The sequence below is a fragment of the Pseudorasbora parva genome, chromosome 12, assembly GCF_024679245.1.
Source record: "Pseudorasbora parva isolate DD20220531a chromosome 12, ASM2467924v1, whole genome shotgun sequence".
Lineage (NCBI taxonomy): Eukaryota > Metazoa > Chordata > Actinopteri > Cypriniformes > Gobionidae > Pseudorasbora > Pseudorasbora parva.
The window spans coordinates 14398472-14424246 of NC_090183.1; the positions used below are offsets into that span (position 1 = coordinate 14398472).

Below are 25775 nucleotides of genomic sequence, written 5' to 3' on the forward strand. Positions count from 1 at the left end.
CGCTAGATGGGGGAAAATATCACACAGTGTCGCTTTAATAAAGTCAGATTAAAATACATAAGATATTGTTTGCATTTATTTTTGAGGGATACTGAATCTGTTTTTGAGCAAGTGAGATGAGTAAATGCATGCTCTCATTTAGCCCAGAACTACAATAACCATCATGTTTACACGGCACACATAACGCCTCTGCACTTAGTCCAGATGGGGACAGGAGAGATGTCAGTTAAAAACTGGGAAAACTAAGTAACTTACGTTATTTTAAAAAAGTAACTATTTTTATAGTAAATTTAAAAGTAAGGTGTTCCTTTACTAGTTACTTGGGAAAAGTAATCCGATTACGTACTTGTACCCACAACTGATTTTTACTACCTACATGAACCAGTCTTACGGTCCTTGCTAAATAAAGCCAGAACACAACTCTTTAAGAGGTACCATGTTTTATTGGCAAAATATATGGTAAGTGTGGTTATATTTTAACGTAATTAATACACACAATTTTAACAAGAATGATTATAAAAAAAAGATCATTTAAAAACAACTGAGGTCTGCTTTGGCACAAATATTGATGGCCATTTTGAGTAATATATGGTTTACTCCTATGTTCAAATATAACATCTTACTGGCAAATTAGCACATATATTTTTCTCCATACTTTCAGTCATTCAGTGCTCTTCCTGGAGTGCATACTGTACTTGTCAGTAACCCTCTTCAGAGAGACATAGTACACAAGATGAACTGCAAGAGGAAATTGAAGATGTTACAACAGCTTCCTATATGCTTTCAATGAAGTAACCAGTTTTCAGTGTAAACCAGTTTAAAGGGTTAGTTCACCCAAAAATGAAAATGAGATGTTTATCTGTTTATCCCCAGTGCATCCAACATGTAGGTGTCTTTGTTTCTTCAGGAACACAAATGAAGATTTTTAACTCCAACCATTGCTGTGTGCCAGTCATATAATGGAGTGAATAGGTAACAATTCTGTGAGAGCAAAGCAAACAAACAAAAAAACATGCTTAGGCAACGTGCAAAAAAACCCTGCTGCTTCTCACGGAACATTGATTTCTTAAGACACGAATCTTAGAGAGATACCAAACAGTATTTGTTATTTTTTTATCTCATATCCCGACGAGTCTCATCAAGTTTTCCCATCGGCTATTACTTCTGTCTGATGAGGTCAAACGGATGCGATCATATATATATATATATATATATATATATATAATCCTCATTAGGGCCTGCATCTACATGGTATATATCTATGATCGCGTCCGTTTGACCTCATCAGACGGAAGTAATAGCCGAAGGGAAAACTTGAGGTAAAAAAATAACATAAATACTGTTTGGTTTCTCACAGAAACCGATCGGTTCGTGTCTTAATAAATCAATGTGTCATGAGAAGCAGCAGAGTTTATGTGCTCGTTGCCTAAGCATGTTTTTTGTTTTTGTTTGCTTTGCTCTCATAGAATTGTTACCGATTCACATTATTATATGGCTGGCACACAGCAACGGTTGGAGTAAAAAATCTTCATTTGTGTTCCTGAAGAAACAAAGACATCTACATGATGCACTGGGGGTAAGCAGATAAACATCTAATTTTCATTTTTGGGTGAACTAACCCTTTAAAGGGTCATGAAACCCCAAAACACTTTTTTGAGATGTAAACAGATATGTATAGGCTCCACATCATTGAAAACACTAAAGGTACTCATTAATGTTCTTCATATGTGAAAAATAGTTATTTTTGCATTTTCCAGAACGATTTCTGTCTTTCGGTTTGAAAAGTCGAAGCAACGTCACAAAATCTGACGTCAGCGTGTACTTTCGCCCATGTATGGGCTGATGGGAACATGCTGATGTCGACCGTCTTGAGCGATTCTCGATATATATTCATGACATAAAGCTCATTCAATCCAATCACTGCGCTGTAGTTTTCATAAAATATAATTTAGTTAATATTCATGAGACAGTCACTTCTGTCAGGTTCGTCTTCCATCATTATTGTAGAGACATGGTTGGGAAGTTTTGGAAGCAGTGTGCGGAAAAGTCAAGGAGGAAGATACGAAGTAAGGGCGCTGAGCGAGCTGTAACTGGGACGCTGTCTTTGGAAGCCACAAAAGTTCAGTAAAGTTAAATGAGCTTGAGGAATCCGGTGAACCTGACATTAAAGGCTTAGTTCACCCAAATAGGAAATTTATGTCATTAACGACTCACCCTAATGTCGTTCCTCACCTGTAAGACCTCCGTTTCATCTTCGGAACACAGTTTAAGATATATTTTATTTAGTCCGAGAGCTTTTCTGTTCCTTCAATAAAAGTGTATGCACACTATACTGTCCATGTCCAGAAAGGTAATAAAAACATCATCAAAGAAGTCCATATGTGACATCAGTTAGTTAATTAGAATCTCTTGAAGAATCGAAAAAACATTTTAGTCCAAAAATCACAAAAACTATGCCTTTATTCAGTGTTGTCTTCTCTTCCGGGTTTGTTTTCAATCCTCAAATAAAGATTAGAACGGTTATGAATCAGCGTATTGATTCATGATTCATGCAGTTTGACACGCGATCCGAATCATGAAACAATAAGTGATTCATAACCGTTCGAATCTCTTTTCTGAACATTGACATTATAGTGTGCATACACTTGCATACGCTCTCGGACTAAATATAAAATATCTTAAACTGTGTTCTGAAGATGCGGGTCTTGCGGGTGTGGAACGACATTAGTGTGAGTAATTAATGACATAAATTTCATTTTTGGGTGAACTAACCCAAATGTATTTCTTAATTTATGTCAGGAGTGCAAAATAACCGATCTGTAGGCTAATGAACAATATTTTTTAATGAAATATGAACAAGAATCAAAAGCCATGTCTTTTCCGTTTTATTTGTGGCCACAGACATGCACTAAACCACGTGTTTGGGCTCAGTGAAACAGTGTGCATATTTGGAAAAATATAGATTTATCTAGCTTGTCATTGCAACCCAGCACGCATCGCTCTGCGCTTCAGATACGCGGTCGAGACTATGAAACCTCAAACCCCTTCGCTTATACCCCGATCTAGGATTACAGTGAGGCTTCCCCGCCGAGTACATCTCCGTAGGCCCCCCACTCCTCCATCGCATCGCAAGCATTTGTTCGTGAGTGGTTCATGTTCTCTCATGAGACCACGTCGGTGCGTTGTTCATCTTGACAAACATTGTGTATATTTGGACAAATATAAATTTATTAACACACATTTGCAAAATATTTTGTCAAACAGAATAACATTTAATTTCTCACTGAATTATGCTGATTTGAAAAGCTCAATGACATTGGCCCTCATTTATCAATCTTGCGTAGAAACGGGCGTATATGTTAGCGTAAGATTATGCTTACACTCCTCTCACCGCCTGATTTATGAAGCCGTGCGCACCTCTGCAATCCAGGTGTGCGCAATACCTGCCCTTGATAAATGCCGCGGCTGAAAACGATCGTCATTAGAATAACACACCCCTATATATTCAAGTCTCCGCCTCCCTCACACCTTCATTTTACGCCATGGACAAACAGAAGACAGCAAAGAAGCGTAACTTCTCCGACGTGGAGATCGGGCGCGCTCAATCATCTCACTAGTCCACTAGTCAGGGCACTGATTAGGACATAAGTCAATGGGCTGACTCCCTGATCAGTGCCCTGACTAGTGAACTATTGAGATGATCGAGACGCGCCCATCGAGACGGTCACCAGGGAAGTGGAAAACAACGAAATTGTTTTATTTGGGAGTTTGAAGAGTGGGATTAAATGCACCCACAAAAACAAAATATGGACCCAAATTACGAGTAACAGTGTGGGGGTTGAGAAGCGCACTCCAGCAGTTTAAATAGCAGTTTGGATGAGAAATTATCACAATGCATTATTTTGATTTTGAAACAATTAGCATTAATTTCGTATCACGGCACATGTAGGCTATTGGGGTGTACGATAGTGATGATGATGTGATGTGGAGTACCATTCATTCACATTAATAATTGCATGACAATTTGTAAGATTCTTCTTATTATGATTTTTATTATTAATGACGCTTATTGTTATTTAGAAGAAGAATGTCGTCATTATTTATTTTTTTATTATTATTTAAAAGAAGAAGAATGTATTTTTTTTATTTTGTCAGTCTGAATTATCTTCAGTCCCAGTCCGTGCGCAGCTGCCGGGCCTAACCATAAACCGTCAGGTAAAGCGCACAGGCTCGCAACTGGAGGAATACACATGCCTGCAAATCAAATGCTTGGTATCACACAAATTAAACATTGAAGTCCATGTTGCACAAAAATAAACACTGAAGTTTATAATTACTATGTTGTTGTTGTTGTTTTTTTTACAATGGGTCATAATATAGCATATCTTGTCAGTGCGTTTTGTGGTGTTAGGAATTGTTTTTCTGCGCATTTTCGCACTAACTCAAAATGTGCGTACACCACCTCCTGAGCTGGCACAGGACTTGAGCGTGCCAACGTCCATAGTACGCAAGGTGTACGCTGGAAATTTGGTGTACGCACTTTTGATAAATGAGGGCCATTCAGAACGATCTCTGTTCTTCCTGCTGCCTGCATGACACATAAGATCTCAGAGCTCTCTCATTCGCTGTACTCATCCCTCTGCTGTAAACAATGCCAACGTGTGAACCAATAACATGTCTCAGAACCGCTGTAACTGCTGCTGGCGGTATCGCTAATTTTAATGCACCCAATGGCACTCCCCTATTTTTGCAAACCATTCCGTCTTTCCACACAATACCCATCCCACCTTTTCGCAATCGAACTAGCCCCTTTTTGGAAGCCTTTTTTAAACCGAAGGTGTGAAAAAACACTGCTGCAGCAGGGGGGTTTCATGACCCTTTAAAAATCTGAGGCAGACTTACATCATCATACTGGAAGTTTACCATTCCCTGCTGCATTGTATCTCTCCTCCTAAAGTTGTCTACAGAAAAATAAAAAAATCATAGTGTTTGATTAAAAAAAATGCTATTTAAAGAATACTTAGTATAATTGTAGTTATAATAATCATGTTTTGTATAGTTTTGCATTTCTAAATTTTACAAAACGTCTCACCTGTAAGTGCCCTTAGCTTCACACAACATGCCACATAGTCATCAAAGTAGATCTTTCCAGACCTGCTGTAGCGTTTGACGATGGCGTTCAGTGCCTGTGGGCTGACTCGGTAACCTGTGTATTAATGACAAAAAAATGTTGCTTACATCACAGTCTTAGTGCATAGAAAGCTATTGGCTAAGAGATATAAATTCCCCCCTTCCAGAAACATGTACATTCCGCCCAGTAGTTTTCAGTTTGATTTTATTTTAAAGCTCCAAATGAATGACTTTTATAATTTTATATTGGTAATTTATTCTTTGAGAGATTCTATATGTTGCACTGAAAACTAGGACATTTTTGATCACAAAAATCACACTCACCCATGTTAGCAAGGCACTGGGACATCTCATGAGGTTCCACGGTTCCACTGCAATCCCTGTCCACCATTATGAAGTTCTGCTTCCAGCCGTTTAGCACAGTAAAGAGTTCTTTAAACTCATTGAATCCCATCTTTCCGGTGTAATCTCTCTGCGCACACATGCTTAAAGAATGTAAACCACATCAAAGGATCTGCTGGGATACTGAGACTAGCATGACACAAACTTTTGACTCAAGCTGGGGAGATAAGAACAGCGCAAGAACAAGAGTTGTTTCACTTTTCTATGAAGGATACATCCAGCATGGCAATCATAATCCTGCAGGTATCCAAACTGAAGGCTGCAACAACAAAAAAGCAGTGAGGTTAGGATAATCCACATGGTATTGATTTGTTTGTCCAAGCATTTGGAACCAAAAATGATTCTACTATCTATGTACTCACGATTGTAGGAGCCACTGATTCCAGTCTGGGTGAGGCACCTTTGAAGTTCTTCAGCATCAACTTCACCATCCTGACATAACATTTATGTTACTACATGAACAACATAATAGGAGAGAAAAGATTTAGCCACAAGTGCACAGCAGCTCTCACCTGACCAGCTATTGCTGTGAAATAGCCCCACATTGGGTCCTGGGCAGGAGCAGCAGGAAAATTCCCCTGGTACGCCCCATATGGTTGTGCTGGGAAACCACCTGCAGCAGGGACCCCTGGCATTGCCATACCATGAGCAGGAACTCCAGGCATTGGACCACCAAACTGCAAGTAAAAGAGTGACACTTTAAATTAGCAATCTTTTCGGTGTAATCTCTCCGCGCACACATGCTTAAAGAATCTAAACCACATTTAAGGATCTGTTTTTTTTTTTACTAAAATGAAACATTTCATTTTGCTGAAAACTGAACATTTATTTAATAAAAGGCAGTTTTTATATCAACCTTTTAAAAATATAATTGTGTTTTTACTATGTTGTAGATATAATTTAGCATTTAAATGGCGGCTGTTATAAAAATGTGCTTTTGTGGCAGATTTAGTCAAGCGGGTGCTTCCCAATTCTTATTTGTGCATTCCTGTTTCCTTTCCTAGCTTCCTTTCCTTGCGTCTTAGCTCCACCCCTTCAGAATGCGAGGGACGGACGCAAGGAAAAGACGCAAGGACAGAGATATTGAATCAAGTGAAATATATATCCTCCCTCTCTTTAACTATCACTTCAAAGCGGCATCAGTTAATGATGAATGCACCGCTGGATTTAGTCGGGATTTTTGAACATTAGAGATAACTATTCATATAAGCTTCAACCTCCACAAAATACCACATTTGTCCATATTTGAAATAATATTACCAGTTATTATTAACAAGGAATTCACGTTAACTGCTTATTATTCATTGTATAGTAGGCCTATTATCTATTTGTTTCTCTATTTGTTTCTTTCATTTTCATGTGCTTTTATATAATTCTGAAACTGTTCAGTTGTTGTTATTTGACAAACATTTGTGTCTTGTACATGTAAACATAATAATAATAATAATAAATAAACTGTGGCACAATGTGAACGGGGAGGAGAATTAATGCTTGCATCACGTTTAGTCGATAAAACACTTCCGCAAAGGACACTAAAGTGTGGCCCTGTACCCTAAACCCTCACAGACTTCCTCTGAGTCCCCACTTTCATGAAGTAATGTCACTTTGACTGCCGGGAAGAAGTCCGATGTGTAACCCGCACCAGTGCAGACTCGGCAGAAGTGCGCATCGAGTGTGCATAACGGCCACAAAGGGGGTGCTCGCGAGCACATTTCTGAGAACTAAAATGAGAAATGGGACATCCTGTGGTCTGGTGGACTTAGCGGACGCGCGCACACAACAGCCATTGTAAGTCCACAAGATCGAAAGTGCACATGAAGTGTGCCATTTGGGTCAGGGCCTGTATCCTCGCTCATGACTCCTCAGGAAGACTCCTCAAGAAGCCTCCTCCCTCCTCGATCCTCGCCTCCTCGCGGTGCAATTACAGAATTGAGATCTCCTACAAGATGGCTGAGCACTATCGGTTTCCGGTTCATAGGATGGAGGACGGAGGAGCGAAGAAACGAGGAGGGATATTGAGAAGCACCCCGTGAGAACGGGACGAGGCCGGTCGTTAATGATAATGAGTGAAAGCTGTGCGCTGGCCTGGTCCTCTCTCCACCTTCACTGTCGTGACTCCTCCTTTATGCTCTCATCACTCCTCCATGAGACACGAGGCCGGTGCAGCATGCAGCTGTCGCTCATTATCATTAACGACCGGCCTCATCCCGCTCTCACGGTCCCTCAGCCTTGCTGCTCGCCACACATATATTAAATAACAAAGACAACTAGCCTGATAAGCCAGATCCACATCAAGATGTTTGATCTGGGAACTCACCATTGACAGGGCTCAATCCAAAGGGCGGGATAAACGGGATAAATGAGATAAACGATTGTCTTTCAAACTCCCTCTGCACACAATTGGATAGCGCTATAACCAACCAGAGCAACGTGAAGCAGAGCTAGTTGATAGATTAATCTTTCGCTGTATCCGGTCGGCAAAACTCAGAACACATCTTCCCTTTTTAAGAATGACTTCAGTGCTGTTCTTTGTTCTTTTCTCAGAGAAAAGCTTAACTCTGAGACTTTGAAATTTGAAAGGCCGCCGTTTGCCAGCTTCTGTGTTTACTAGTAGCACGCAAGCGCAACTCTGCCGTTATTATGTTAAGCCCCGCCCACCGACTCTATACACAATGTGATTTGCCTGACCAGAGTTTGGGTTTTTACAGCTCTGAAGTGTATTGAGAGTTCCTAGACTACACTTGTAGCAGATTAGATTTGCTGCCACTAGGGTGTGTCTAAATTTCTAGGCCAGAAGACAACAGGTCAAGTAAAAAAATATATAATGAATATGCAATATGGTGCTTTTTTAGTTGACTAATGAGCTATGGATATTGAATGGTAAAAGTTGAGATAAAAGTAACATTACGTTTTATTGACATCTTGAAAGACTAAGCGCTTACATGAGACATTTACAGTTTCTTTTAAAATACCTTCTGATGTTCATTAGGGTTGGGCATCGAGAACCGGTTCCAACTTGGAACCGTTTAAAAAATAAAGATTCCATTGGAATCGTTTAGAAAATGTGTTTTCGGTTCCGATCATCGGTTCCAAACGCGCAAGTTTTGGTTTCCATGGCCACCTGATTTCCGGTGCTTGCGTGCCCGCTTGTTCTTTTAGCCCCTGAAGCCCGGTAAACGGCTCTGAAGTGTGGATTTATTTCACTTTTAAAAAGCCTGTGTCGGCACAGTGCAACTAGTGTTGTCAAAAAATATAGATACTGAAATATCTGAAAAGATACGATAGCCTGCTCAGTTTCTACAGTATCGATCCCAGCTGCGCCCTCCTCTCCTCTCCTCATAGGATTGCACATAATTCTACGAATCCCTCAGATTTCAGGCTCACATCTGAAGCGCACACACACATACCGTAATAAAGCCCCCTCTGACATACAAGTGCAAATGTTTGCTTCTTTTTCCAGCTTATTATTGGTCATATACAATCAACCAAATTCTCAGTGCACATTTTGAAGAGTATTAATGTAAACACCGTCGTAAACAATTCAGGAAGAAATGAAGAATAAGTAACAGGAACAGTGGTCAGAATCCATGAGTGCGGCAGTTCTTAAAGGGGCAGCAGTCATTTGTTATTCAAAGTCAAACTACAAAAAGACAAACGATCACACTGCTCTTGACTGATCAACTTGTGTAACTTTAATGGTTTTATATGAAACTATTTAATTTTTTGCAAAAAAAAAAAAAAAAAAATCAGAATCAGAATCGTTCAAATCAAAACCATGCCCAACCCTAATGTTCATTCTTGTTTAATTTGTGCTATAACTAGTAGTAAAGAGGTTTTAATTTAATTAGAAAATTGACAGAATTTGAAAGCTCACAGTTTGTTTCATATCAAAAGTAAGAAAACACAACACTTATTACGATTGCTGGATGGTAGGCTTGATAAACCGGTATAATTTCTCCCACGTTTTTGGCATTGATGGATGACGTGCTGTGACATGCAGCAAAAAAGTATACTTGTAAAAAAAATTACAATTAATTTTTTTGTGTGACATATTTTATAAAAACATCTAAACACCCTTAAAATAGGGTCTACTTTAAGTAAAAAGTGAAAGTTTATGCAAGACAAATTATTTGTCAATATAGTGTAGTTTTTTTTACTTGAAACATTTTTTCACTTCCACAATTTAAAATCTAAAAATGATTTGCTTTAGTAATGTTTCTATGTTTCACTGGAAAACAAACAAAAAAATGTTTTTGGCTTATATTGTATTGTTGAAAATACCCTTGCCCTTGAAAACAAATTCTGGGTGGGCGGTGGGAAAATAGACATGTAGTAAAAAAAAAAGAAAAGAAAAAAAAAAGTTATTTTCTGATACTGGGCTCAGGTATAACCTGCCGCGGTTTCTATCGTAATCCATATTAGTTTTTGATGAATCCATATTAGAGAATATGACATTTATTTTATGTAATTTGGACCGTAACGACACATACCAGACATTTCTCAACCAATCTGGCGCCTTTTAAGCTAATTATCAGATTAGTTTTACACTCTACAACATAAAAAATATATGTGATACTTACATTGTTATATCCTGGATAAGCCATACTTAGTGATTGCACCCTCAAGGAACAGAAACGACTTAAAAATGAATCTTATGGGGAAGTTTTCGGACAGTCCAGATCACTTCCGTACTTCGCCTCTGACGGGAAATGATTGAATGACGTCATTATGACCAGCGTGACTGACAGCGAGAGTATCAGCTTTCTTGAGTTTTACTTCTTTAACCATACGTCATAAAACATGACTATATAAGCGAGGCAGTGGCGATTTTGGATCACCTTCAAAAATAGAAAGCAAGCGTTCAGTGACATACATGGCCGGGGGTCAAATCTGACTGAAAACAAATGGGTGGCCAATGATATTGCGCAGTTTTGCTTATTAAATGCATCATGGTAAACACTGTAACGTTTAAAATAATCACAGACGTGTTTACAGGTGATACAGTTTTATTCTTTATTAATTCGCCATTGCGTGCCGTGTGGTGACGTGTTTATGGTGCGTGGCGTGCTTATATAATCCTGTCATTTAAGTTGAAAACCACCGGTCGGCGCCATTACACTAAAAGTAGAGGCTGGCAGCTCCTGCACTCAACCAACCCAGCAATACGACTTTAGTTTGGAGGTAAGTTTTGGTGCTTCCTTCCATTCAAGATGTTTTGGTCGTATGAAACTTGTTGACGTCATAACACACCTTTAAAAATCTACCGTAGGTTTCTCAATCACAGCAGAATAAGAAAAAAAACATTTTTTACGGGAATGAAAGCGAGGCTGTGAGGGATGGACATGGACATAGCCTACATCCTTTCAGTGGGTTCTACTGTTATTTATGTTTTTTCTTTGTTTGTTTGTTTGTTTAATTGTTCTGCGGCAGAAACCCTGCAAATACCTTTCCATGATATTTAAGTATAGGCTACAAAAAGCTCCAGACAACAAGAGCTGTGGAAAATAGTGATTTAAGAGCTTAATACAGCTTTTTTACATCAGATGCCATTGAAAACCAGCCCCACATCCCAATGTGCCTGCTATCCACCTTATCCACCCTGAATAGTATTGCTACAGGTATGACATCACTTTGTAGGCCAAAACGAGTTAGCATTTTAGCACCTCCAGTTCCCATGTCCAAGTAGGTTTTTTGAACAAGGTTTTGGTTAAATGGCTGAAATAAGGTCTGTGGTGAACACAAGCTCAATATACAGTCACATTCAGTATTACCCCACTCGTGATTTTTTTGAAGCTGTTACGAGTCTTGAAAAAGGCAGTTGCAAATAAGTGGCTAAATGGGACTAGAGACTGTCAAAGAGATTAAGTTCTCAAATCCGAAGAGACATCTTCACTCTAAAAAGGTAAACTTAATTCGCTTTTACAGCCTCATTATACTCATTACTTTTAAACTAACTCAGAGAAAGACTGAAAGAGTTGTCGGAATCTGTGATGATGAATTTGAAATCTCGGGACCGTGGTGTAGTTTGTTATAGCTTACCTTTAGCCTTTTGCTTCTGGCAACTGCATTTAGGCTTCAAAATTAATAGAAGTTGTGTTCATCTGTGATTATCTTGATGGACAAAACTTGTAAGTATCATAAACTTTTGTTGATCACAGAGCTTGTTTTTTGTGATAATCCAAAATCCTATTGGAGAATCTTTTTGGGTTTTTCTCGAGAGAACCATTGCGAAGTGCCAGATGGCCTACAAAGTGATATCATACCTGCACCACTCTATTACTAATGTCGATAGTATGCAGATTGAGATTCATCACCTGTCATGGACCTGCTCTGAATAAGGTCCGTGGTTCCACAATGAACCTTTAACATCCATGGAACTTTGATGGATAACTTATAACAGCTGAGCGGATATTCAGCAAGATTCTGAGAGTGATATTGCTCTTATACAACATTTCTATAAACAAGTAATTGATTAAGTCATTTACATTTCAAACAAGAAACGATCTTTGTTTGGCTTCCACTCAGCTCTGGTCACATAGGAACAGAGAGAAACTGACTAATATGATCAGTTAAACGTCCCAGTGTTGTTATACCTATAACACCGCTCAGCCAATCGGATTTGAGTACTGGAACTGTTGTATAACAGTAAATGATACTCAGTCTCTAAGAATAATGCATTTTTAAGTATGTAACTTTTCTGTGGTTTGGCACCAAAAATGTTACACTTTATCTTTCATCAAGCATTCAATTAGCTTGAATTTCTTTATGATGATCAGAGTGTATCACAGCTTAATAACTCTTCTTTTCTCTGACTCCATGGAACAAGGTCACTAGCAGGATTAAGACCAACCCTGCTAAAGGAGAGAGGAGAGAAGAAAGAGAATGAGCGTCACTAGGTTATGCAATACCCTGCTACTTTACATCGCCTCGTTACACAGGCTTTGCTGAGTTACAGTTTAGTATTCAAACTGAGAGGTTCCTGGAAAGATCACAGGTGCACGTAAATGAGATTCCTCAATGTGCCAAATCGATTAAATAGTCTAAACGTAAAAGCTGGAATACTCTACACAACTTTTAACATCTGAATAGATATTAAAACAATTGGCAACTGAACACCTAAGTATCACACACTACCAGTCATAAGAACATAAACTAATGCAGAAACGTGGTTAGCATTGCTAGGAGAAGCATGACACATGTAAACAATGTGTCCTAAAATCGGCTCAAAAAAATCAACATGTTTGATATTCTGACTGGATGAAATCACACAGGCTGTTTATATGACAGCGTTTTCAACTAAAAACGGAAATCTTTTTATGCGTTTATCAGTATCTATTTACATGACAACAGCGTTTGAGGGGCAACAGCATTTTTCCTTTGGGCTTTTTGCATACAGATGAATAAAGATAGCAAAATTATCCCTGTTCAGATGGATCCAGCAGGCATGGAAGCATGCTCCAGTGTTTTTAGTTGTTTTCGTGGATCCGTGTGAAAGGGGATTGTTTTGGCAATGTTGTTGTATATTGCCAAAGAAATTGGTACACCGCTCCAAATCATTGAATTCAGGTGTTCCACCACTTCCATGGCCACAGGTGAATTAAGTCAAGCACCTAGGCATGCAGACGCTAATACCAACATGTGTGAAAGAATCGGTCGCTCTCAGGAGCTCAATGAATTCAAGCATGGGACCGTGATAGGCTGCCACCTGTGTAAAAAGTCCATTCGTGAAATTTCCTCACTACTAAATATTCCACGCCATGGTCAACTGTTAGTGGTTTTATAACAAAGTGGAAGCAATTGAGAAAAACACCAACTCAACCATCCAAAATCAGAGTGGGGTCAGTGCCTGCTGAGGCTCACAATGTACATAAGTCGTCCACTTTCTGCTGAGTCAAAAGCTACAGACCTCATTGTGTGGCCTTTAGATTAGCTCAGTGGCCGAGCAGCTGCATCCAAGCCTTACATCACCAAGTGAAATGTCAGATGCAGTGGTGTAAAGCACGCCACCATTGGACTCTAGAGCAGTGGAGACTTGTACTTTGAAATATGATGAATCACACTTCTCTGTCTGGCAATCTGATGGATGAGTCTGAACCCAGGAGAACGGTACTAAGAACGGTATAAGGGGGATTATGGTGTGGGGTTGTTTTTTCAGGGGTTGGGCTTGGTTCCAGTGAAAGACACTCTTCATGCTTCATCATAATACCAAGACATTTTGGACAATTTCATGCTCTAAACTTTTTGAGAGAACAGTTTAGGGATGGCCATTTTTGTCAACTAGCGTCAGTTTGTGCAGACTGCAAATCTGGGCAAAAGTCATGTAGTGTATTCCAGCCTTAAGTGGGAGAATTTAATGAGCCATCATAATGCTCTTTACTTTGTTCATTTACCCTAAATATGTTCTCAAGGTGTAGGTGATGTGCCACTGGCTATAAATGAGTCAACAACCAAACAAACTATCTCCAAAAAGAACCATATCGGTTTATGGACGTTTATTTATCCTGTACCTTATAGTTTAGAAAATACAGATCTGTAATTGTACACCAAAACTGTACTTAAGATTTTTTTTTTTTAAAGAAATTGCCTTCAAAAGACAATGAAACAACAATGGTTTTATCCACAGTGAAACAGAACTAGGGGTCTGTTTGTACCCAGGACAGACAAGTAAGGTTGACAGTGAAGGTGGAAAGAGCTAGGGGGTTTCTTGCCATGCTTGTTTACTACTGAACAATGATCAGATGTAAAGATCATCATTGCTTTAATCATTTGGTGAACAGTTAATGGTCACACAACCATGATTGATCTTCAATCAGCAATCAGACTTTTCAGTTTGGACAGCTTGTCCCCCTCACACCCCCATCAAGACAGCCCCCCCCCCACACACACCCCCATCAAGAGCTGGTTTTCAATTTCACACACATGCACATGTACAAACAGAACAGATTAGAAGTGATAAAAGTCTGTTGTACAGCTTATACTATGCAATTCATTTCTGCTTTAGCAAAAATATACTCATAATATACATAGATTTCACTTTTCATCTCCCCTCCTATCTTTTTGCCCATTCTTACCCTGCCCCAAAGCCATAAAAATTACATTACAAAAGCAGTAGGAATAGCCATTTCTGAACAGTTATAAAGCATTTTACTTGGCCAACTGGAGAAAAATTGTGCATTTTTCCAGATTATAATCAAAGCTATATACACTGATAATGACAACACAACCTGTGGTGCATCATTATGCATTGTCAATTCTAAAAATCTCACTGAAACAGAGCATTGAAAAAAAGACACAAGGCCCAATACACAAAGCAAGCAGTGCACAAAAGCCATATTTGAAAATATACACTTATTTATATAAGGTTATACTGAAAAATACTGTTGTGTCCCTTTACATTTTTTGTGTGTGTAAATTTAAAAAAGCAAACATTTTTCCATCATGGAACCGGTGTAGTAACAAACATATGAACAATAAAAATGTGGCAAGAAAGTTTAGAGACTTTTCAGCAGGCGTTACAGATTCCTCATTGGAGCGATTACAATTCGACATGAGCTGCATTTGGAGTGCGAGGATGCATTTTAGAGTTCTGGTCCGCTCAGAGGTAGTGAAGCAGTTCAGAAAGCGTAATTTTCAGGAAAGGATGGCCCCACTAAGCACTGGTCCCTGGCATCTGCTGTATAAGGGACACTGTTGGTCTCTTCAAAGTGTGAGAGTGGAACAGTGTCATCGTCAGGAACCTGCAGCCCTTCGGGGTCTGCCTTTAAACTGGGCCTCTGATTGTCAGGGAATGCCATGGAGAAGAGCGCATCAGGATCACATACAAACTTATACACGTACCGCTCTCCAGCAACCTGCACATGAACAAGAGAACGAGAAATGTCTTAGAAAAATCTTGTTTGGAAAAAACTGATATGATTTGATGGGGTGGATTGTACAAACTAAAGGAAATGAGGGAACTACAATCTAAATAAGGGATTGAAAGAAGAAAAATGACATTGGAACGTGAACGTGCCTTTACCTTCTGCATGATGCCCTTCTCATAGTAGTAACGCAGGGAGCGGCTCAGCTTGTCATAATTCATTGCAGGCCTGTTCTTTTGGATACCCCAACGGCGAGCAACCTATTAAAAATTTGAGTGTTAATACTGCTTGTTAGCTGAAATAAATGGGTTAAACTGCCATTGGCTTTCATAACACACTGACCTCCTCTGGTTCAATTAGTTTAAACTCGAGCCCACGGCCAGTCCAAGCAATGAAGTGGCTGTTGGATGGGTCATCCAACAGAGTGACCAGGAACTGCCAGAGTTGCAGAGACCCTCTTCTTTGATACGGAGGACCCTCCCGGAAAACTCCACCCTCCTGCTTCAGTTTTCCCTCCAAGCGGTCTGGGACCACACACGCATCATCATAATAGAGGTGGGACTCTCCATCATACCCAAAACCTGCAAAATCAACAGCCAGAGGAAAAAAAAAAAAAAAAACGGATTTAATATGGACAGTCTCATTATAACATAAGACTTATGAGAAGCTGTTGCTCAATAAAAAATCTACAATTCAAGAAAATAGTAAACTAAACTAAACTGATAAAAGCCTCACCCTCACTGTTGGCGCCATAGAAGTTTGCTGATTTGCCAAAAGACGACTGGCAATTCTGTACTTCTGCAAGACAATGAGAAAATTATAAAAATCACATTAATAATAATAAAATATATAATGCTTGGGAGTTCAAGGTTATCAGTGTTTCATTACGCTACTGGAAATTTCCCTTCAGGGAAAAATATTTCCCAATGCAGATTTCATCTTGAGTGTAAAAGTGACTTTGAAAAGTACACCTTTTGAAATTTAGCTGCTTTTACAGTGTCACAGCCAACAGTACATCTGTCGACCTAGTCGGAATTAAAGGATTTCTCTTTACAGCACTACATGCTTCACGGACTGAATCCCAAATCTCAAATATTTACACCCACCTGAGTCAAAGCCGAAGTCTCTGGGCTCCTGTTTGATTGACATTTGGTGGATCAACGGTGCACGAGGAGGTCCCATGTTTTGCACACCCTGCTCATTGTAACGAGGATCCACCATTTCCTTTTTGAATCCCTGGGGAGGCATTGGCACCAACGGCTCTGACATCTGCCGATGATAAGGGGGGCGGCTATGTCGATGAAAATGGCCACGGGTGTGCGGGTAAGATGTCTGACAACGGCCATCGGAATGTGGGAACGGCAGACAGGGCTCGGAAAGCTGCCGGTGGAACCTAACGAGACGAAGAGAAAGGGAAAGAGAGGGATAAAGATGTGAGAAGGCATTATTCACAACATCAAGGGCAATGGAGATCACTAGTTTCACGTCAAAGATATAAGTGTGGTGTTAAAGCTCTTTTTTCCATTAGTTAAACCTAGAGACTTGAATGGGATAAACATAGAACTGATGTTCAGGTCAGTGTGGCATCTTTAACAAGATAATGCCTAATGAAAAGCTCAAGCTGAGCTCATTACAGTACTTTTAACATGCACGAACAGCTCAAGCTGAAGGCAAAGATAGAAATGAGTTTAAAAATTGTTCACCGTGACCCAAATAAAAACAACCTAATAAGAAAATGCAAGATGTCATAATTCATACCTGTGGTCTGTACTGTAAGAGGCATCTTGGTGATTGACAGGTGGGCAGGGCATAGCGAAAGGTGGGCTTTGACTGTGGAGTGGAGTCTGTGCTCTATGATGTGGTGGGGTAGAACTGTGGTTGTGGACAGGTAAGTGTGTCAGTCCTTGTGTCTGAGTTTGGCCTGGTGGCATCGCTCTTTTTTGAACATGATGTGCTGCTGTGCTGGTGGAGGAGCCGAAGGGTGATGCCGGTGTAGAAGGAGGAGTCAGTGGCTTGTTGAAAGAAAATGGCTTCCTGTCGAAGGCACTAAAATTGACAAAATATAAATAAAGCATGAGTGAGGGGGAATATGGAGATGGGAAAGATGGGGAAAGGACAAAAAAATATATATACCTGTAGTTATATAGGCACTTCTCTCCATATGGAGAGAGTCTCTGCTCTTGTCCACAGGGGGAATATTCCCTGCTTGGGCTCAGCTCCCTCTTAACTTTAGTTTGAAGAGGTCCATGGAACATCACTAGAGAGACAAACGTTTTTCATTTAATGTTGTGTGGCACAAATACATTGTGTCTACATGAACAAAAATGCCAGACCAAAAATGCAGGAACCTAACCTAATATGTTTCTGGTGTCAGATAAATATGTAGTACTGCAACTACACCTTTTAAAAGTGGGAGAAAAAAAGTCCTTTCCCTCTAGAAAAGGAGGCCGCAAGTTAGAACTCGCAGACTATCACGTGATTCCTATGGAAAAAGGGCCCCACTGCCCAGCTGTGGTGAAAGAGGGGCCTGTGAGAGCTACAGGCACGATGCCAGATAAGAGGACTTGTGCCAGACAAACACACACATACCCTCTCACACACACAATTTCTATGCAAACACATCCATGTGCATTCACATTCTACAATAAACACCATTGACACCATTGAAAATGCACACAATTAAGAGTTATTCAGAGCCAAATGGGAAGAAAAAACTAACAAGGGAAACAGCCAGAGCACTGTTCACCAGCACATAATAACCAGAGTGTGTGCGCACCGAGGATCCAGCCCCATTAAAATGTCACCAAGCTGGAGGCTGCCATGAGTTACAGCACAGCAGCGGCAGACTGGGCCTCACATGTGCGCGCGCACACACACACACCATAGAAACATCTTAAACTCATGACTAGGAATCAGGTTTGGCACAGAAACTCTTCAAAGAGGAAGATACAATACATCTCAAAACACTTCATAATGTCCATAGCAAAATACCCTGTGCTAATAATTTGTGCAGTATAAATAAATAAATGTTTTTTATATGCCAGAAGTTTCTATAATTCATAAAGGCAAGTTCTATATGCTATTCTCCAAACAACCCTACTTCCTTGCTGCATGAATATTCAAAAGGTACTCACAGTTATCCGACTGGAAATCTGGAACAAACTGTTCGTCATCGGGTACCTGGGCTGCACATGGAGAAGGAAAACAATTTATACTAACTGGCTTACAAACCTGCTTCACAGTCAGTGAATAAAGGCATGAAATATTTAGCATGACGATAAATAATTTGCATGTTTATATATGCCATGTTGTCTTATGCCTTTTAAATGAAGCCCCAGAAATCAACCACTAGGATGATGCATTAACCACCAAGTTGTGCTTTAACAGTAGATATGAAATATATTCCATAACCTAGATTATTCTAGAGCTGTTGGCATACCTTCTGCTATCCAAATCTCTTGTAGCTGGCTGAGATCTTGAAAGAGCTCTGTGGAACACAATGATCGATTTGTGAATAAACAAGGTGATTTGTTTGGGCCTGGGTTAAAGGATGTGTTTTAAAGAGATATGGATGGATTGATTGCATGTTCATTTGTTTACCCTCTGTATCCTGTGCCAGCTCAGTGTCAACAAACTTCCTTTTTCGGTCATTGAAAGTTCTGCAAATGTGTTCCTGCATGTGAGACTTCTGTAAAATAAGACCGAGATCAAATAATGAGAGTTGGAACAAGTGATCACTGTGTACAGCCATTCACTTTAATGGATATTCTGTAGTAAAATATCTAAAAAGTGAATTAGTCACAAAGTGAAGAAAATGAGGCATGACGACTTAAAGCAGAGACGTACACTTGGGGGCACCACGAAAGGGACCTGCTGGTCGTAAAAGCCGTCCATGTCGCTTGCTTCTCACTGCGGCCTAAGGGGCTGCAGCAGGACGGAAAACGGGAATAAACAGGGATAAAGAGGGGGGTGGGCCCACGGGTGATATCGTCGCCTGTCGGAAGAAGAGCCGAGAAAAGTGGCACTTAGAGAAAGGCAAGCACCCTGTCAGGATTTGATGCAGCTGTCAGTGACCGTCCCGGGTCCTGACAGTCCGGGACCAACTGTCCCTTTGATCTGTGAAAACTTCAGCTAACATGTTTGTTTGTGTAACACTCACTCTCAGCTCCTGCTCAGATGAAGGGTGCTGCATTAGTGCAGGACACTTACACTTATACTTACACACACACACACACACACACACACACACACACACACACACACACACACACACACACACACACACACACACACACTTACACTCTCTCTCTCTCTCTCTCTCTCTCTCTCTCTCTCTCTCACACACACCATTTAAGGCTCAGATGGGGGTCCTTACATAACCATACAGTACCATCTGTTGCCTATGAGACTATCCAAGACACTAAGAATCTAAACGAAAGTGATAGTTTAATAATAATAATGATGCTACTTTTATTAAAACAGATAAGGTTTGGATTTAAATAGTGGAAGGATAGGAATAAAATAATGAAGGCCAAGCTATTCTTCACGCTTCGTCACACACGTGTGTTTATTTTCCCTGACGCAAGTGTTCAGGCCATAAAATCGTATTACAGCCGCGAGGCCAAGAAAACACCTCACAGCCAACACCGCCTAACCTCTCTGGACCAAGAACAAATTAAACATCCATCGCTAAACATTATTGCTTCCTGAAGCTTATCAGACCTTTATAAAACACGAGGAACGTGCGTATGCACATTTCATACTGAAAAAGAAGAGTTTGTGCTTTTAAAGATTTTTATTGGCGATAATAAAGGCGGTCAGCGGAAGCTATAGTTGTTGAATAAGTAAAGCGAGATTATAGCATTACAACAGCGAGTTAACAGGTAAGAGCGAGTTCAAGAAGTTCAATCCCTTCCCCCCCAGCGCCCATTATCGCCGCGCGCTCCCCCTCCCTCCTCTCCTCGGCCGCTTGTTTTTCTCAATGAAGTGAAATTTGATCCTTCGTGCGCGCTACCCCAAAGAAACCTCAGACGTTCCATTCATAAAAACACCAAACGCGCGAGAAGCACTTCGTCAAACCGCATATGGCTTTTGCACAGCGCAAACTGCGAATATGATTAAGTTTAAATAAGCTCCATAAAGTACTGGAAAAACCCCAGACAACTGGAAATGGTTGCCAAATATGCACAACAAAGAAAATGGCGTGCGAGCCAGCAAAACTAAACGCGACGTTTTAAGTAATACAACTTTATAAAAATAAGAGTAGATGAAACTTGCACCGGGTCATATAAACAATACAACGCTAGAGCAGCGCGGAAAATATACTCACCCAACGGTGATTAAATCCGTTGCTTTTGCAACAAACAAAAGTGATTTGATAAATCCCAGAGAGAAACACGGACTGCTTTTGCTGCAACTATTAGGTTTCGCACTCTCCCTCAGCTTGACGCGACTGAAATTTTCTCAATGGGATCGCTTGCTTTTCCAAGAGCATCGGCTTAACACTGTAAGTCAAGCTCATTGGGTAGTCCGTCACGTCATTCAAAGGATTGACCAATAGCTGTCTCTACATTACCTATGCGATCGTTAGGCTGTAGTCAGCCAATCAGAGCAGGATTCTCTCCTGTTTTTATGAATGACTGAGTTTCATTCAACAACCAGATGTTTCTCCACCGCGAAGAGACTTTTAAAGGGCCAGAAGCGAAACGAGAGTGAATGTCCAACTGAGGATTTAAACTTGCGGAGCCGATCTGAATTGTATTCTAAGTGATGTTTTAATATAAATGCAGCGCAATAAGTAACTGTGATTTTAGGCTATATATAAAGTTACAGTCCCAGATTCCAGATCAAAAATTATAAAAACTACTATATAAAAACTGTGCCAATAGTAGGCCTACTTTTTAATTATTTTTTAAATCCTTAATTATATATGATATAACAATTTAAAGGGACAGGGGGAGCATGTTTACAGTAGTCTAATCCATTTCTTTTTCAGTGTGACTATTGACGGAGCTGTGAAAACCACTGACCTCTATCTTGGGTGACAGAAGAGTGGACGTGTCACTCTGGACAATGACTGGAATCCTCTGTGATAATCTCATTCTAACAAAAACATTTCCCCACATTATATCTGTTTGTGCTCACTCTCTAAAACCAATGCACAGATCACTTAGGCTATATTGAGCCTGCACAATAAACAGACAAATGAATACCACCTTAAATGATCATGGTACCATAACTATCCCCAATAGGAAGGCTATAGTGAGATTATAAAATCAGTGTTGCTGCCTGCTGGGAAACTCCACTGTGAGAGAACACTTTGTTGTCTGATCTATTATTCATGCCTGTTCCTCAAAGAAACATCTGCACATCAGACAGTGATGTCTGATCTCTGGTTTTCCCTACTTATAGGTTACAACCTTAAAACCTTCAAAGCTAATATGTCTACTCTTCTATATACTTATATTTCAATTAATTTCATTTCAATCTTAAAATTCATGTATACTACTCTATTTGTGGGAGCATGACGGCCATAGAATAATAAACATTTTCAGGGCTGCAATGTATCGTGGAGAGGGTTTCTGTTTGAAGAAAATAAAGTATTCATACATTTATTTGTTTAGCCTACTTCTTACTAAAATGTTTGTAAATTGGTTACGCTGTCTACTTTGGACATTAAATAAAAATTAAAAAAACACTTATGCGTGTGCTGGAAGTCTCTTAAGCCTGCAGATTTCCAAAAACTGACAAACATATTCTGCTCAAGTAATTAAATATTGGTCTTTTTGAATAACAAAACATTTACTGTGCAGGGTGGAAAGAGCATAATGGCTAACAGCTTCCTCAAAGTCTGGAGTTAAGTGTCAGCAGCTAATGTCATACTTTTTTGTAATTGCTGATTAGGATTTCATTTAGCTTGTTCACTAATACAGTTTATTAGACAAAATGTGTGCACGAGAATGAAAAATGGTGCACACTCCTGCTGTGTCGATGGCAATGTGAATGTTACACCCCTCTGTAAATAGGTGAGTCATCCCCCCCCCCCCCCCTCTCTCTCTCACTCTCTCTCACTCACTGTGGGGACATTCAAAAGGCTTAATGGTTTTTATACTGTACAAACTGTATTTTCTATCCCCTTACACTGCCCCTGCCCCTAAACCTACCCATCACAGGAAACATTCTGCATGTTAACTGTCTTAAAAAAAACTCATCCTGTATGATTTATAAGCATTTTGAAAAGTGGGGACAAGGCCAATGTCCTCATATTTCACCCTCTCCTTGTAATACCTATGTCATACCAATGTCATTATATTTCACACGCACACACACACACACACACACACACACACACACACACACACACACACACACACACACACACACACACACACACACACACACACACACACACACACACACACACACACACACACACACACACACACACACACACACACATACACAAATGGAGGCCTCTTCAAGAAGAAAAGCAACCTTCAAACTTTTAAACAGGAAAGTAAGCAAGCACTCATTTAGTTATGAGTGCATGAATATGACTTTACTAAGATGTAACAATAGATGGACATGTTGGCCAAATGACAGCTTTTATCAAGGAGATACACTATAATGTCAAAAGTCACTTCCACTCTGGGTTTGGGCAAAAATCAGAGCCCGAAGCCCTCCCCTGGACAGCACGCCAAATATGCATAATCTTTACTCTATTTAATTGATGTAAGTGTGAACTCATGAAATATTCAACGTTCAGCTGTTAGTGGTATTAAAACAAAGTGTAAGCAATTGGGGTCATCGCATGCTGAGGCGCACATATGCAGAATTTGCCAACTTTCTGCAGACTCAATAGCTACAGACCTTCAAAATTCATGTGGCCTTCAGATTAGCGCAATAACTGTGCGAAGAGATCTTCATGGAATAGGTTTCCATGGCCGAGCAGCTGCATCCAAGCCTCACAACACCAAGTGCAATCCAAAGCATTGGATGCAGTGGTGTAAAACACTGGAGTATAGAGCAGTGGAGACGAGTTCTCTGGAGTGACGAATCACGCTTCTCTGTCTGGCAATCTGATGGATAAGTCTAGGTTTGGCCAGGAGAACGGTACTTGCCTGATTTCATTATGCCAAGTGTAAAGTTTGGTGAAGGGGGGGGATTATGGTGTGAGGTTGTTTTACAGGGGTTGGGCTTGGCCTCTTAGTTCTAGTGAAAGGAACTCTTAATACTTCAGCAAACCAAGATATTTTGGACAATTTCATGCTCCCAACTTTGTGGAAAAAAGTTTGGGGATGGCCCCTTTCTGTTCCAACATTTCTGTGCTCCAGTGCACTAAGCAAGGTTCATAAAGACATGGATGATCAAGTTTTTTGTGGAGAAACTTGACTTGCCTGCATAGAGTCCTGACCTCAACCAGACAGAACACCTTTGGGATGAATTAGAGGGGAGACTGCAAGCCATGGAGGCCTTCTTGTCCAAAGCTTTCTCAGAAGAGTTGAAGCTTGTATAGCTGCAAAGGGTGGGCCAACTCCATATTAAACCCAACAAATTAAGAATGGGATGTCATTAAAGTTAATGTGCATGTAAATGCAGACGTCCTAAAACCTTTGGCAATATAGTGCACGTCAAAAATCCCATAAACATCATCATCTACAAGACACAAATAAGGACAAAGTGTCACTTTGGCTTCTTTCAAAAAAACTTTTTTTTTTTTTTTTTTTTTTTTTACTAAATGGATGTTATTGATCTAATTATAAAACAATTCATCCATGTTATTATTTTGACCATGTCCTTTTTAATTAAAATATTAATTAAACAACTATTTTACCCGATGGTGATTTTGTATGAATTCATACAATTTTATTTAATAATAATATTTTTTCATCAACTTGGAAAATCTTTCTGAAATCATTCCAATATTGCTTCTCTGTGCTGTTATCGTTATAGTTGTGATGTGGATTTTGCTATTCTTTAGAAGGATTATTAGAACTATATCTACAGCATGCCAGCCTATAATCACATTAAGAAGTCTGTTAATAGCCAATTTTGTCCCATCAAAGAGGTCATTTTTATACATGCAATATGGATGATGGTATGTAGGCATTTTTATCTTTATGTACACAATAATAATATTTTACACTGTAATCCTTTTTTGTTGAATATTTGGCATGTGTCTGCTGCTGCACATCCCTGTGTGTGTAACAAGCAGAGTGTGCGCATGTTGTGCACCCACCTATAGGCGCATATTGAATAACACAAAAAAAGTCTTTTTCAGTTGCCTCAAAACAACAACACACCAACAATGCGTCTGAACACACCTTATTTTCAGACCAGCACGCCCATGAACGCACTATTGGGCACAAATGTTTTTGCTATTTAAACAAAGTGATGCTGGACGTGAAAATGATAACTGCGTCAGGTTGAAAACATTTGCTTCGCACCTGGCGCCACATTCCTCCGAGTTAGGTATAGGGCCCTCAGAGTGTTTGGCATGGTAATGGATATGACTGATGATACTTTTGGTCTTGGTGGATTAGATCTGTTACGCTGCTTCTGCTGCTGTTATTGCTAGTGCTGCTGCTGCTATAGAGCACATGGGACTTGCTACTGCCATTTCATTTATAACTCACTGTTTGGAGAAAGTGAGACGTGCTGCTATATAGCGTACATGAATTACCCGTAGCAGATCTATAAAGGTGGAGCTGGGGAAGGGGGAGGGTTTCTGAAAGGGCGCTGCAACTGCTACAACAAATGATGCCCAAGTATTTGAAGGTTGATCAGCAAGCTTATTGGCTTACAGCAGGAACCAATCAGATGTTCCCTTTATAGAGAAAGATGTGATTGCAAGCAGGTTGAGTTAAGGATATAGGATTACTTGATCACTAGGATTATTATTATATATATATATATATATTTTTTGATGCACCCAGATTTTATCTGTCCCATAAATGTCATCCTTTTTACAATTAAACATTTGTGATGCATTTATTTGATTAAATGCTGCCATATCCCTTTACACACATTCACATAACCACTCTCGTCCGTCATCAATCAAAGGGAGATTTGCAAAATTACAGCTTTGAATGAAAGAGAATCGTTCCCTTCAATTACAGGGAGCACTAGGCAATCACAGGTTTGATGTATCCTGTATAGTATGACACACCAGGGACTGTGAAATGAATTTAGCTCTCCTCAAAGAAGAAAACAAACACTGACTCACACCCAGCACAGCAGCAGATCAAGGCTCTGGAACATATTAACAGTCAATTAATAACATACTGCTTTTTCGATCTGAGACAACAACAAAAAGTTCAGCCTCATGCATGAGTCAGAGATGAACGTTCATGGACCGAAAGCCAATGACTCAACAGAAATGTG

General features: G+C 39.9%; 2 protein-coding genes across 6 annotated transcripts; both read right to left on the reverse strand.

The window, feature by feature from the left end:
- Positions 1-423: 423 nt before the first annotated feature.
- Positions 424-10270, reverse strand: gca (grancalcin). The gene is made up of 8 exons (XM_067458329.1): positions 10113-10270; positions 6045-6209; positions 5895-5964; positions 5748-5791; positions 5455-5602; positions 5093-5206; positions 4903-4961; positions 424-738 (listed from the first exon to the last, which is right to left on the reverse strand). Exons 1-8 carry the CDS (start codon positions 10134-10136, stop codon positions 712-714), a joined length of 651 nt encoding a protein of 216 aa, XP_067314430.1. The 5' UTR covers positions 10137-10270; the 3' UTR covers positions 424-711.
- A 3723-nt stretch (positions 10271-13993) lies between these two features.
- etv5b (ETS variant transcription factor 5b) lies at positions 13994-20896 on the reverse strand. 5 transcript variants are annotated; one of them, XM_067459292.1, is made up of 13 exons: positions 20722-20896; positions 19239-19386; positions 18993-19077; positions 18832-18879; positions 18527-18577; positions 17526-17649; positions 17151-17438; positions 16499-16785; positions 16128-16190; positions 15735-15973; positions 15545-15652; positions 14413-15383; positions 13994-14379 (listed from the first exon to the last, which is right to left on the reverse strand). In XM_067459292.1, exons 2-12 carry the CDS (start codon positions 19284-19286, stop codon positions 15147-15149), a joined length of 1578 nt encoding a protein of 525 aa, XP_067315393.1. In that variant the 5' UTR covers positions 19287-19386; positions 20722-20896; the 3' UTR covers positions 13994-14379; positions 14413-15146. The 5 variants fall into 5 exon arrangements, with proteins under 5 accessions (XP_067315393.1, XP_067315392.1, XP_067315397.1 ...); XM_067459291.1 differs by having other exon boundaries at positions 18993-19080; positions 20722-20895; XM_067459296.1 differs by having other exon boundaries at positions 15551-15652; positions 20722-20894.
- Positions 20897-25775: the final 4879 nt, after the last annotated feature.

Bases quoted from the DNA above. Each gene is read 5' to 3' on its own strand.
- gca (XM_067458329.1), bottom strand. From the start codon at position 10,136: ATGGCTTATCCAGGATATAACAAT. The intron at 6,210-10,112 runs GTAAGTATCACA...TTTTACTTGCAG, and splicing joins CTTATCCAGGATATAACAAT to TTTGGTGGTCCAATGCCTGG. The intron at 739-4,902 runs GTAAGTCTGCCT...TTCCTCTTGCAG, and splicing joins TAAACTTCCAGTATGATGAT to TTCATCTTGTGTACTATGTC.
- etv5b (XM_067459291.1), bottom strand. From the start codon at position 19,286: ATGGACGGCTTTTACGACCAGCAGGTCCCTTTCGTGGTGCCCCCAAGT. The intron at 17,650-18,526 runs GTGAGTACCTTT...TTGTCTCTCTAG, and splicing joins AGATTTCCAGTCGGATAACT to TGATGTTCCATGGACCTCTT. The intron at 15,653-15,734 runs GTCAGTGTGTTA...AATTTTTAATAG, and splicing joins AACTAATTGAACCAGAGGAG to GTTGCTCGCCGTTGGGGTAT.